At 40.4% G+C, this 15,529-nt stretch overlaps 1 protein-coding gene across 1 annotated transcript in view; it reads right to left on the bottom strand.

The window, feature by feature from the left end:
* Positions 1-7,879, bottom strand: part of LOC136866625 (uncharacterized) — a 293,808-nt gene extending 285,929 nt beyond the window's left edge. The window contains exon 1 of the mRNA XM_068226783.1: positions 7,764-7,879. Coding sequence (XP_068082884.1) covers positions 7,764-7,879 — 116 coding nt within the window. The remainder of the gene's footprint in view (positions 1-7,763) is intronic.
* Between the last annotated feature and the right edge of the window lie 7,650 nt (positions 7,880-15,529).

A 15,529-nucleotide genomic window follows, 5' to 3' on the forward strand; every position in this document is an offset into this window, starting at 1 on the left:
CGAATCACCCCTCAGATCTAGATTAAAACCCGTGACCTGGCTAGAAATCGAATCTGGGGCGTCCCGATAATTGACAGAAACGCTATCCCTACACCTCATAGCCGGCACGAAAATTTCTATAGCAAACATGTAGACTACCTTATTCTTCTTCTTAACCACTTTCTTGAGATCGGCTTATTTGTTTGGCCCAGCTTTATAGTTGGATGCCTTCCCTCACTCCAACCCTATGCATGTAGCCTATTAAGTGTTGAGTGTTTCTGTGGTGGTTAGCAGTGTGTTGTGTTGTTTGTAGACGAACAAAAGTACTTCGTCTCCGAGCTAAAGGTGTCAGCCCTGTCGTATTCAGTATTTCCTCAAACTGATTAGTGAGTCCGTCCAGGGAGTTTTCAACCGGCCTGCAGGGCATGGCCGGCCTCCACGTGAGCCTTCGGGAACGGGAAACGAGAACCTTACTTCTATATACGGGCATCGCAAAGATTCTAGTACTCCATCATGAGAATATAAAAACGAGGCTAGCCACGAAGAGGCAGTTGAATAGTTGGAATGGGGTGGCAGTTGTGCTGGCTGACATCAGTGTCCTAGCGGTGTCAGAGTATCATCGCGTACTGAGCAGAGTACTGGGTGTGTACTGCCTTGGAGTACGGTTTGTGTTCTAGCGTGGACTGTACACTGACTTGGAGTCTGTGAATGGAACACTTGGTGTGAGTAGAAGTTGTGCAGTTACATTATTGTGAGGAGTATTGTCGTGTTGGTTAGCACTGCTAAGATGTTACTGTTTAGTCGTCTGTGTTAAATATTTCACTGTGTGGAGCGGCCATGTGAATAGACTGTATTCACTGTGTGAGTGGCGGACTTTCTCTGGAGTGGAATCAAGAAACTGTTGTCCTGTGTTGTGGTGGTCAAAAGCCCTATGCTCGTATCTGTCTGCATGCAGCTGCTGTGAGGGGTGACTGGACTTGCGAGACGAAGTGCAAGCAAGGCGAGTTGCCAATCAGAATTATCCCCTTCCAGGTAATACTAGCAAGCCCGACTGCCTGCTGTGAGGAAGACAGATACTTTGTAAATTGACAACAATTAGTAGAGTGTGATCATTAATTGTTGAATACAATTGTATGCGTATATACTAATTGTGTATCCCGAATGAAATTAGACAGTATATTATGTGTATCAGTATTAACCTTACACAGTCAAAATCTTGAGCCCGGGCTAGATTCGAACTCGAAGCCCTCTGAACTGAAGGCCACTTCGGTGACCACTCAGCCAAGTACCCGGATATACCTTATGCTGGATAGAGAGCTTACCTCTCACTGTTCCAACAGTGGACCAGTGGCAGGGACGTAACGTTAGGTTCTGCTGGGCCTGCAATGTAGGCGGGCCCGGACCTTTAAGGGGCCCTCGCAAAAATTATTTAATATATTGTATAGATCCTAATATCACTCTGCACGGAAATGGTCAGGGCGGTTTTGTAAAATCAGTCGAAATAGTTCGGTTTTACGATGTTCACTTAGAGGAACTGCCATTTGGTTGCATCTAAATTCCGCATTGCTTTACTTCTAAACTGACGTTTTGGCCGATTTTGGCTCTGTCTGGTGGTTATGCGCTGAAACATAGACATCCAATCAATTCCAAGCTGACATTCATATCGAGATATCGGCAGAGTGCGATCTCGAAACCTAGTTGCCAACTCGTTAACCTACCTCGCTCAGCGTGTGTGGTATTCGGGACGGCATGATGGCAATGGTATGATGAAAAACGGGGTTAAAAGTCAGGTTTGTGAGTTTCACTAATAAGTGAAGTCCTCTCAGTTTTAATTACTTCGTTGATGGGGTGAAAGTTCCTTATGGGGATCACTGTAAGTATCTAGGTGCTAATATAAGGAAATATCTTCATTGGAGTAATCACATAAATGAGATTGTAAATAAAGGGTAAAGATGTCTGCACGTGGTTATGAGGGTATTTAGGGGTTGTAGTAATGATGTAAAGAGGACGGCATATAAGTCTCTGGTAAGAACCCGAGTAGAGTATGGTTCCAGTATATGGGACCCTCACCAGGATTATTTGATTTGAGAAGAAAAAAAACCAAAGAAAAGCAGCTCGATTTGTTCTGGGTGACTTCCGAGAAAAGAGTTCTGTTACGAAAATGTTGCAAAGTTTGGGCTGGGAAGACTTGGAAGAAAGGAGACGAGCTGCTCGACTAAGTGGTATGTTGCGAGCTGTCATTGGAGAAATGGCGTGGAATGACGTCAGTAGACGAATAAGTTTAAGTGGTGTCTTTTTTTTTACAATTGTTTTAAGTCGCACCGACACAGATATGATTTATGGCGACGATGGGGTAGGAAAAGCCTAGGAGCGGGAAGGAATCGACCGTAGCCTTAATTAAGGTACAGTCTCAGCATTTTCCTGGTGTGGAAATGAGAAACCACGGAAAACCATCTTCATGGCTGCCGACAGTGGGGTTCGTACCCATTATCTCCCGGATGCAAGCTCACAGGTGCGCGTTCCTAACCGCACGGCCAACTCACGCGGTGAGTGGTGTTTTTAAAAGTAGAAAAGATCACAATATGAAGATAAAGTTGGAAGTCAAGAGGACAAATTGGGACAAATATTCGTTTATAAGAAGGGGAATTAGGGATTGGAATAACTTACCAAGGGAGATGTTCAATAAATTTCCAATTTCTTTGCAATCATTTAAGAAAAGGCTAGGAAGACAACAGATAGGGAATCTGCCACCTGGGCGCCTGTCCTAAATGCCGATCAATGATAATAGATAGATAGATAGATAGATAGATTGATTTACTGATTGATTGATTGATTGATTGACTGATTGATTGATTGATTGATTGATTGATTGATTGATTGATTGATTGATTGATTGATTGATTGATTGATTGATTGATTGATTGATTGATTGATTGATTGATTGATTGGTGTAGTACCGATCAGTCCACTCAGTTTCGAACGAGCTCGCTCTGAGCGAAGTTAATAATAGATTAGGCTTATCAGTTGTGCGGTTTAATATTTTTTCAAACTTTATTTGAACAGTAAGTGATTGAATTTTGTTAATATATTTTCCTCTGTTGTAATATAACAAATATAATACATAGTATAGAATATAGTTCTGTAGTTACTGAAAAATGAAACCAATTAAAGTTAAGTGCGAACATCTAAGTGTTGCATTGTTGACAGTTCAGCAGCTTAAACTTTAACCCACGGAGGCAGTAAAATAAACATATAAGACGTTATTTTAAAATCTTACAATAAGGAATAATTATAACTCTTTTGAAAAACCAAATTTATGACAAACATCAAATCAGCTCCGAAAATCATGAACACAACAGGAGGGAAGGTAGAAAAAGCCAATACCTTCAAATATCTTGGTGAGATGATCCAGTCTAATTGCTTAGAGCAGGGGGCAATCAAGGTAAGAATCAGAAAGATGAAATTAGCGTACCAGTTGACTAAAGATGTGAACAACAAGAAATCATTAAATCTGAGAACAAACCTAAGGCACTATAACACTGTGATCAAACCAGAGACCTTGGATTTAACAAGCAGAAGATTGCTGAAACAGCTGGAAAAGAAAGAAAAGAAGATCATAAGGAAGATTCCGGGTCCTAATTATGTTGGTAGACAACGAAGATTAAGACCTAACAAAGAGTTATACAAAGAGACTGACGGAGTTGTAGAGTCTATGAAGAAGAGACGTATACAATTTTACGAACATCTCCTTCGTATGAATCAAGAAAGGCTGACTCGAAAACATATTTCAAAGGGGAAAAAATTATTCCCATGTGGTTTATGATATGGAGAGAATGGGCGTTAGTTATGAAGACATCCAAAACAGGAACCACTTTCGACAATTAGTTTCAGATTTCAGAGGCTTCCGAGAAGGATAAATTAAATCTTCAAAAGTATTTTTTCGGGAAGAAAGAAGGAAGTAGATAAGCCAAGGGTATTGGCTGAAGATCAAAGCCAGGGGAGGGAGAAGATGATCCAGGATACTGCAGTTGTTACTCCGTAGTCCACAGTGGGCAAAATCGAGCAGAATAATAATAACTTGACAATATATTGTATTACTTCTACCTGCTGATAATTAGTTATTTATAGGTGTTACATTTTATTTGAGTGGGCCGGAATTATTATTTTGACAGCCGGTCCGTATCATCTCCGTTACGCCCCTGACCAGTGGTAGATTCTGGATTCCAATGTCACAAGTTCAAACTCAGCAATGTTAATCGGATTTATGAAGGGCGGAAAAGAAGCCATTCGGAACTACTTGTCACACGATGTCACCGTTAGAGTTCAACTGCTTCATAGAGCATGCACTAGAATGGTTGGATCAAGGCAGTAGGAAGTATATCACAGCCAATAGGGATATAACAATTGTGTTAGAATGAAATCTAAAGTTCGAAGGTTGAGTATCCACTCGCTAGCACGAACCTGGTGGGATGATCAATGGCTACTTTTAGCTAATGCGTGGAACACGATATGCACGAGATGTAATTACATTCCGCAGTTCACGTGGATCAAGGTGAGGAAGGTAATGATAGCGCTCTGTGTGTAGGAGTATTGGGTCGATAATATGGTACTCCTCAAAGTTATCTCGGTGCGAACAAATTTAAGTTTAAAGTAAACGCATAACGAATAGTACAATACAGTGAGCTGACTTGGGATATTTCTCATGCTCCACCACTAGAGAGCCTACAGCAGTTTCGGCAGTACGCGATTGCTCAATGTAAACATAAGGCCATTGACATTGACCGGGTCAGGAATTGAATGAATGAAGCCCCATCTAGCGGCGAGGGTAGGAACTGTACCGGCTGCGGAAGCCTGTTGCACTCATCTGGGGCAATGATCAATGACTGACAGATGAAATGAAATTATATTGGAGAGTGTTGCTGGAATGAAGGATGACAGGGAAAACCGGAGTACAAGAAGGAAAACCTGTCCCTCCTCCACTTTGTCCAGCACAAATCTCGCATGGAGTGACCGGGATTTGAACCATGGAACCCAGCAGTGGGAGGCCGACGCTACCTCCTGAGCTACGGAGGCTCACTCATTTAAATTACTGATTCATATTTAGTGAGTCCTTCTTAAAGAATGTTATCGTTATTTGCTGTGCTCCAGTGTTCGCTATTGTTATCGACTTTGTTTCATAACAATATTTATGCTCGACGATGCCGAAATATAAATATTATATGCCAGAAAACTGAATTTTGAATGAGGATCATTATAGTTCAAGTTTCATTATGAGACAGGTTCTCCACCAATCAAAGTTCAGATGTTCATTATTACTCAACTGTTTAACCAATTAGGTAAGGATAGCATCGCACCATCGCTCAACGCACTAGCTTAGCACTTATTTCCAAAATCAAACATGTCGGACACACATATTAAAATCAATGCACATTCTACTTCCAATATTCCACAACCACACGGCACATTCCAGTAAATTCATTCCACCAACTGTACAATAAACAATTTGTATTTGAAATAAAGGTAGGTTATGATAACCTTGTATCAAAGCTTTGAAAACATATTGAACCCTTGGAAGGTAAAGGTCATGGGTTCAATGTAGCATTGTCAAAGTCTCTGATCCACTCACGGAAAATCATAACCCAACGCATGCGCTCTGCGATCTGTTCGGTAAACTCAACTGTCAAAGCGACATCCCGACAGAAATTTATGAATATTTGTTATAATTATCGTCGAGCATGAACAGCCGCATACAACTCGTCTATAATGGTAATTAAGACACTCGTATGGAAGCGAGTTTTATAAATATACTCGTGTATTAATTATTGCCATTATAGGCTTGTTGCATAATGTACTACTTTTTACTGTTTTTCCCACCATGGTAGGTTGCGGGTGGGGAAATGTATCGCACATGTTGTTTGGTCGGGTCCCCTTGTTGATGCAACCTTATGTGCAGGGATGTAATCACTATTGCGTGTTTCTGAAGTGGTTACTAGTGTGGCGTGTTGTCTAAATATGAAGAGAAGTGCACTGGGACAAACACAAAGACGCAGTCCCTGAGACTGGGGAATAAATTACACGTGATTAAAACCCCCGACCTGAACGGGAATGGAATCCGGGGCTGCTTGAACCGGAGACCTCAGCGCTGACCATTCAGCCAAGCAGCCGAGTTAATAATAATACAATGATTTTATTCTAGCCACTTCTATTTTCTTTTCGAGACGCTGAGGTGCCGGAACTTGATCCCACAGGAGTTCTTTTACGAACCAGTAAATCTAACGACACGAGGCTGAGTACCTTCAAATACCAACAGACTGAACCGGGATCGAAGCCGCCAACAGGTGACCAGCGCTCTACCATCTGAGCGACACAGACCGGAAAATCGAGAAATTAATGATGGTCTTTGAATATATAAACATAACTACAGTGGAACAGCAAATATGACATGCTTTAGTCAATGCATTTTAAACAATCTGTTTTCCTTCGCACCAACACAGATAGGTCTTATGGTGACGATGGGATATGAAAGGACTCGGAGTAGAAAGGAAGCGGCCGTGGCCTTGATTAAGGTACAACCCCAGCATTTGCCTGGTGTGAAAATGGGAAACTACGGAAAGCCATCTTCAGGGCTGCTGACAGTGGGGTTCGAACCCACTACTCGCAGCCGCGCGCCCCTAACCGCACGGCAAACTCGCTCGGTAGTCAATGCATGTAATTAAATGGTACCTTCTTGAAATAAAAATTGCAGTTTCATTTTTCATTATCAAAAGATGAACGAGAATAGAACCTTCCTTGAGTAGAACACGTTTTTTAGAGTCAAGTAAGCGACGAATGTCGTGGTGAAGAATTAAAAAAGCAGCAATGGTCTGTCTCTGGTGAAAATGTTTCTGGCAGTCTACAAGCAGATATTACGTTCATATACCCAACGTTGAAAATTATCCAATATATTGCATATTCAATTTTACCTTCTACATTTCATAAATAAGGGTTCTAAGAGATGCTCCTCACGACCTTTTGGATACTATAATTCAAGAAGGTTTCGATCTTAAATAATGGAACTTTCTCTTATTTATTTCTCGGAATGTTTCGTAAATTAATGCAAGTAAACAATCTTCCACCTGTCAATGAAAATCCACAGCCTCTTTCCAGTCATTCAACCGGGTCAGGAAGCGGTGAGGATAGGAATTGTGCCGGCTGCCGAGGCGTGGGGCAACGATTAATTACTGATAAATGAAATGAAACGATAAGCTAATTGGAGAGTGTCGCTGGAATGAAAGATGACAGGGTAAACCGGATTTCCCAGGGAAAACCTGTCCCGTCTTCGCTATGTCCAGCACAAATCTCAAATAAAGTGACTGGGATTTGAACCACGGAACCCAGCGGCGGAAGGTGGGTGCGCTGCTGCCTGAGCCACGGAGGCTCTCCATCTGCCAATGTACTTTAAAACTGACAACCTTTCAAGCATCTTCATGGCGGTTGAGTGTCGTTTCCAGACAATTGCTGACAAAATGTTTCCCGCCAAATTGTTCATAATTGACTTTCAAAAATTCATAGAATGTTCTACGATATTTTATTCATTTATTTTATCTTTAAATATGCAAAGTACTTCAAAAAGCCATTGAAATAAATCGAATTATTATTATTTGTTTAGAATGAAAGGGATCAATTGTTTTGTGCAGTCACTTCTATGACAAAAGATAAAAAAAAGTGTCGGAAAAAATCTCTTGCTACAATGATATAAATAAGTCAACAATATAATATTGCTCACTAACAATGGTCAGACTTACAGATTTGCCGTCAGAGCACGCTGTTTCTCCACCAACATGTAGTAATTCTTCATCCTCCACTCCCGGTTGCTGGGCAGGAGAATGTCTATGGTTGGTAATGACGATGGTTCTTCCATCTCTGCTCGAGTTTTGAAAAATGAACACGAAATAGAGTGCTAGATTTTTTTAACCGTACACACGAAGACAAAACACCGACAATTTCAAACTCTCGAACTCGAAGTTATCAACAGGAATTGTAAATAATCGCAAAACATATTTGTATAGATTAAGTTCGTACTTCATTTTAGACGTAGTAACACCGATACGCTCAAAAATTCATTTCAAATTAAGGAAAAATCCTGATTGTTGTAGGACTTTAAGAGACGTTTGTGGTGTGTTCTAACTTCATAACCTTTCTTGAGATGAAAGAATAGTTCATGATATTTCTATCTTTCCCATTTTATAATGCTGAGATTTTTTATAACTCCTCATTTATCATTTTTCAGACGCAGAGTGGCTGGCAAAGTTTCAACGCGCGGCTTGGTGTTCTGGCACAATTACTCCATGGCGTGCACGGTAAGAGAAGTCTGCTCTACAGCTAACGCTTGGAGCGTGTCACAGACAGGAGGCCATGTGAGTGAGGCAGATGTATCCAGTAAGCCTTGGCCGATCCGCGCGGAATCCCAAGATCGACTGGCGCATGCACTTCTCCAGCAGTTCACAGCACGCGACCAGACTAGAGTTGTCCCGAAAGTCAAGACTCTGTCACAGGCAAATATGTCATCTTGCTAAGACACGAGAAAAGAAAGAATACAAATAAAGAGAAAGGCAATTTGCAGAATCAAGAATCCCAATAATTCTTAAATAGCAGTCCGCTTGGAATTCTTGGAATCGTGGAAGCGCTCAGTAAGAAATGCCAGTTAAATGCTATAGATCTTCGATAAAGTAAAAACAGTTTCCTGTGGAGACGTTTTCTTTATTTCTCTATTAATTCGGTATACATAAGTGCACAATTAAGGTTTTAAAGATTTTACCCTTTGGAAAAAAGTATAAGGGACCTCTGGAAGTCTCATAAATTACATTTGATTGAAACAATAAGCATGATAGCCACATAATATGCATAATAGAAAACAAATTTAGCTCAAACATTTGCTTGTATCATTAGATAAATAATTTATAAACTCAATTTCCTAATTTTTCATTCCATTTTATTTTCATTTAGCCCACCCCATAGTGTAGGGGTAGCGTGCCTGCCTCTTACCCGGAGGCCCCGGGTTCGATTCCTGGCCAGGTCAGGGATTTTTACCTGGACATTAGGGCTGGTTCGAGGTCCAACTCAGCCTACGTGATTAGAATTTGAGGAGTTATCTGACGGTGAGATAGCGGCCCCGGTCTAGAAAGCCAAGAATAATGGCCAAGAGGATTCGTCGTGCTGATCACACGACACCTCGTAATCTGCAGGCCTTTGGGCTGAGCAGCGGTCGATTGGTAGGCCAAGGCCCTTCAAGGGCTGTAGTGCCATGAGGTTTGTTTGTTTGTTTATTTTCATTTATGTAATCTGACTGAAAGTACGTTCGCCAAAATGATGCAGAATAAAATAATAGTTATACGTTTATTTTTACAAAATGATAAATTAATAGAATTTAGCCCGCTTCTGTGGTGTAGTGGCTAGTGTGATTAGCTGCCACCCCCACGCACTCGGGTTAGATTCTCGTCTCTTCCACGAAATTTGAAAAGCGGTACGAGGACTTAACAAAACAATTATAATTAGTCCTTTCTCTGCTCCAAAAGGCTCGTAATTAACACAAGATCATTTTTCAAGCTCTTCTAATTACCTATGGGCTACCCACTTCCTCTGTGGTGTTGGTTATTAATTCTTCATGAAACAAAAACTAAACGAAAAATCTGATTTTGGCATTTACTACATTTCTAATGTCAGTCAAGTTCCCAGTCTCAGCAGTATACTAGACAACTGATGAACCAAGGTGACAATGGGAAGAAGGCTACCTACGAACCTCGTAAGACAGCACTGAAGTGAAGTGAAATAATCTCACTTAAATAGCGTCATTCTTCATCGCTTTTAACATCCTTTGTTCTACCTTATTGCTATTCTACTATCTGTTTGGTATGTACTATAAGCCTACCCAACTTAACACTCTAAGCTGAAAATCAGTTTGAAGTCAGTGTGTAAACCCGAAACTCGAACACGAATGTTTGACAGAGCGAGTTGTCTACACAGTTCTAGGCGTATAGCTATTAACATTGATTCGGGGGATAGTGGTCTCGAACCTCGCTGTCGGTAGCCATCGTTTTCCGTGGTTTCCCATTTTCACGCCAGGCAAATGGAATTCCAACCTACCATCTCCCCAATTCAAGCTCACAGCTACGTGATTCAAACTGCATGGCCAACTCCCTCGTTGTTATTATTATTATTATTATTAAAATTTAAGAACAAGAATAATTATTTACATCGATATGCCCTACTAAGGAGCTCGATTGAACCAGCTTAGCTGATGTGTTGTCCTTCTTTTCCTCTCAAAATCTCTTCATTATCTCGCCGAGCCTCTTCCTTCGTTCTTCTATCCAAGTAATATTGGGTTTGGTGTTGGGTTTGTCTTCAAACTGGTGATTGTCGATTTTGGCTCTGAATTTACTTCTGTCCTGTATAATGTCTTCTGAGATGTTTATTTCCTGGAAATCTGTTTCAGTTTCACGAAGCCAGCTGTTCTTCGTTTTAGATGAAAGGGCCAGGCTGAGAATTCTTTTAGTTAGTCTGTTACTGTTCATTCTGATAATGAGTCCATAAAATTGTAGTCGTCTTTTCCGAAAGGTGCGAGATAACTTTTCAGAATGACAGTATTTTCTGGGATGATTTTTTCCTCCACATTCCCTCTATACAAATTGGCCGAAAAGTTTTCCTAAAATTTTCCTTTCCTGTTCCTCTTTGTCTTTGAGGAGAGACCCGCCACCAATGATCAAGGTTTCTGAAGCATACAACGCTTCAGGTTTGATTACTGTATTATAGTGTCTAACTTTTGCTTTCTGAGATACTGAGTTTTTTATTGTACCTGTCCCCAGTGATCCTGTAAGCTTTCTGTAACTTGGAAATTCTTTCTTTCCTTCTTTATTATTATTATTATTATTATTATTATTATTATTATTATTATTATCGCTCTGTCTCGTTACCACTGAAAATGAGAGTAGCCTCCAGTCAGTTTTTCTCTATGGAGTTCTTCGTGCTCCAGACCTGAAGAAAGTCGATTCTTTTGAAATGTGGTTTTGGCGAAGAATGTTACTCATACCTTGGACAGAATTTCTTACCAATGATTCCCTTATAAACCAGCTCAAGATCGGAATTAGACTATCATCAATATGCAAACAGAGACTTTTACAATCTTTCGACATGCTTTACGATGTGGGAATGAAAGCATAGAAAAACTGATAATTCTTGAACTTCTTTGTTACAGCATGTCTAGCCGTGGACCACATGGGATGGAAACAACTTAGCGATAGCCTTCTCGGAGATCAGGATCATCAGAATTGAGGGAACGATGAGAGAGAGCGAGAGAGAGAGAGATCATTGTTATAAAATACGGAGCAAGAAGGGCTATCGAAAATATGCACAAGTATCAAAATATTGTGATAAAAGAGCAACAACTATCCATAAACAAGTGGGGCAGTATTACATTTTGTATAGGCCTGTACAAAGGTCTTTATCATCCGGTTGGCCATTCCAGATTCATCTTCTGCTCATCCTCTGAGAAATACTTCGCTTTTTCAGCGTTAGAATTCAGTGTCTTTCCAATCCAAGCCGTGTCCGCGATAGTGTCAATAGTTTCTCAACACCCGCAGATATAAAACAGGGCATATTACTATGTAGACAACAAATGATCAATTCCACGAACGATATAGCCTACGCGGCAGAAAAACACCTGGCGAGTACGCATCATGCGGAGCACATGGCTGTCGTGTTGGCGTACACTATTCACCGGATACGAGTCAAGGACTCTAAGAAAGAAAAACCCAACACTTTTCCCTTTGCGAAAATCAAATGATCATAAATATGTTTCCCGGTCATGGCCATCCATCAGCGCCTGCTAATTTCAGATGGCAACTGCCAAAAGACATAGTTTGCAGGTTGCTAGGTAACATTGCTTGGCCGTCCATGCATACCTTACATCACTGCCTGCACGGTTGCTAGGTAACACTGCTTGGCCGTCCATGCATACCTTACATCACTGCCTGCACGGTTGCTATGGTTACACTTCCGTCACACATTTTCTCCAGTTACGTTCCAGAAATATTCGGCTGACCCCCAGCCATAAAACGAGTAATACATAAACATAATATACAGGAAAGAGTTTCAAAAAAGGATGTGTACATGTGGCTAACGCAACTTATGAATGCTTTATGAAATTTAAAAACGCCTAAAGACCTCAAACCCACTTCGTCCACAAGTGCTCTTGCCACCTTTATGTGTGAAGCGCCGTCAAGGGGTTAATCATATCGATCAGCTGCCTTCAGCAGTTCATCTTGCGATTGCTAACAGGGAACTACGTTCTCCGTGTAAAATTCGCAGAACTGTCGCAGGCTAATGAGTTTCCAGTCCTGGTGTTCTCTTCAATTTTAGCAAGCGAAACGATTTCTCGGAACGTATTAAATGGTTCCATGTCGTGGTGGTAGATCGGCGGATCACCGCAAAATGCTATAAAATTACCTATCTTACTGCATATCGCTGCGATGTTTTCAGCGCTGTTGGAGTGGCCCGTCTCTGGACGAAGTATATTTGACCATAGATCTTGTTTTTATCCATGTAAATTGTCATACGTATATGTAATTTGGATCTGACTTAAATAAATAAATAAATAAATAAATAAATAAATAAATAAATAATAACACTGTCAATCATTTTAAGAAGTTCAATAGAAAAGGCAACTCATATGAAAAATGGTTTGTTGACACGTAGAAGGACCTGTATAAAAATGAACATCATGGAGAAAGACACCACGACAGAACGACATTCGGAAACAATATACAGACTATTGAGGGGTTCTAGCAACCACAAACAGCGACCAAGAAGAAACAATACTGGACGGATGAAAAGAAAGAAGCCGCAAGCAAGATAAGGAAGGAATATTACCGCCGAAAAGAACTGAAGCCATGAATAATTATTTAGGCGCTCCATGTATTGTAACTGTTCGCTCTCCTCATCAAGACACTTGGGGAGATGAATGTTATTACCTTGGGACACATGAATATCAAATAAACTATATGTGGCTTGCCCGCAAATTGCCACGCAAATAGAAACAATTATCATTCCATGGTTTCCCATTTCTCTATGTGATGTTTGGGCGCCAGGGTTACAGTTTTAAACAAAACTGTGAACCAAAATTTATATTTACTAGCATAGAGACTTATACTTAAATCACAGGGGTAGGATTTTAAATAATTAACCATTAAGTATCGCTTAAGAAAGAAAATTAACGAAATATAAAATACAAATGAATTTATTATACAAAAAAATGAGATGAATCGGAAAAGTTCCTTAAAGCGTGGAGGAATTTAAAATTTACCTTACTGAATTTACTAATTGCTTGCTTTATCTAATTGAAGCTCACCAATTGCAGCTTCCGTTGAAGTCATCTGGTTTCCGTGGTTACTCGTTCTCTTCTTCTCGATGTAGAATTTGCTCCATGGACATCCTTCCTTCCTTCCTTCCTTCCTTCCTTCCTTCCTTCCTTCCTTCCTTCTCTGATATGGTACGGGCTATCTGGACTAGCACTCCCTAATTGCCTAGTCTTTAAATTAGACATTGGCCGTATACTTGTAAAAGCTGATCAGCGTTGATCGTATGAGGAGAAAATTCAGAGATATGAATTTTTCCATATTAGTAGAAATCTCAATCCAACTGAGCTATACTATTTATACGGTACAGACTTGTACCAAATTCCGTGGACTTGAACTAAACATAGTTCTTCGTCCATAAGATTTACTGAATATAACACAAGCCGCAAGCTTGTTTCGTCTCACGCAGATCCGAGAACTTAACCGCAGCTAAGTACTGTATCGAAGCGATAACACATTGTACAAAAATAACTATGTCGCGGAACGACCACACACTGTTTCAAAAATCAATAACGTCGTTCACAGTAGATGTTCTAATAGTAGATCGGATGACGGCAGAAGTAGTAGTTAGGTGCCGTTCTCGTGGTGAGAATCTCTATATATCCGGGCTCACCCCCACTCTTGGTAACAGTTCAATCTCAAAACTCATATACAACGAAGTATCTGATTCGTAGATCGAATTATCAACTCCCCTTCTCTTCTTTCTTGACAGTTCAGTAGGCGTGGCGATGATGTAGCTGTCCAGCGTGCAAGGCTCGCGCGCGGGTCGCTGTGTACTAGCCTTGGCTCATGAGTTAAACCCAGTGAGTCATGCAAATTTCCACGCTCAAGAATAACCTTTTCCGTATACACAAATATGAGATGAAATGACAACAACTATATTTCAACATATTAACCAAATCCAATACATAATAGATTCCTATCTTTCATAATATAATAATAATAAATGATGTTATAATATATACAATATTATTGCAAAAACCTAATTTACAAATGCTTGACGTAGAATAAATATGTTATTACGAATAATTGCCGATGGCGGATAAACTTGATATCAAATGATATCGCGTAAAATGATATTATATTAAATTAGTAGGGCTGGAGAAGCCTGGACGGTTACAGTATGTATGTATGTATGTATGTATGTATGTATGTATGTATGTATGTATGTATGTATGTATGTATGTATGTATGTATGTTTAGTCATCAGCCCGAAGGCTGGTTGGATCCTCAACAGCTCCGCCAACAGCTTTCGTAGATGGCCTAGGCATCACTGAAGAGGTGTACTAGGGAAATGAGGAGTGAGGTAGTTTCCCGTTGCTTTCCTTACTGAGCCAGAAGTTGCTATTATATATCAGTCTGCCAAGCCCACTGAAATAGACGAACCAACCGACCCTATGAGCAATAGTTTCACACCATTCATAGCAGGGACTGGCTGCAGAATGAATGGCATTACTAGCATCGCTCATACCTCACTCTCTTTCATATTGTCAAAGCCAAGTATAAGACAGAGACAGATCAATGAAAGTAACAAAATTGCTCTAGCCTATACCAGAAGACATGGTGCACTGTAAACACTAGGTACCGCCAGCAAAGGCGCAGATGCTCCATAGTTGGCCAAAATCGATTCAAAAGTATAGTGCAATGGAGATTAAAATACACGGCTACAGTAAACTTATTTCTGTTGGTAGGAGACTGCTCCGGAGGTGGAATTAAAACAAAGCCTAACTTCCAGAGTTTATCTTTATTTTCAAGGTTTTGGAAACATTTTGGATACTTCCCTGAAGAGTAGGTGTCGTCCAGACCAATATCAAAAGTTCTTGAAATCACACTTAATATTCTGACACAGAATAGCAGAATGTTTTGATGTTTGAAGGACACCGCAGTATATGGCCCGCCTATGTTGCACCTTCGGAGCTTGAGGGCTACTGAAACCATTTTATATTAGAGAAGATTAAGCTTTTATCCTTGAAAGTGTGCACTTTTAAGTTCAGTTAAATCCCCACAGTGAAAAGTGTTTTCTTCATCGTAGAAACGCGGAAACCTTCATATGACTGACTACTTTTATTTTTTTTACAAGTTGCTTTACGTCGCACCGACATAGATAGGTCTTATGGCGACGATAGGATAGTAAAGGGTTAGGAGTGGGCACGAAGTGACCA

Source organism: Anabrus simplex, chromosome 3 (genome assembly GCF_040414725.1).
Source record: "Anabrus simplex isolate iqAnaSimp1 chromosome 3, ASM4041472v1, whole genome shotgun sequence".
In the NCBI taxonomy this organism is placed as follows: Eukaryota; Metazoa; Arthropoda; class Insecta; order Orthoptera; family Tettigoniidae; genus Anabrus; species Anabrus simplex.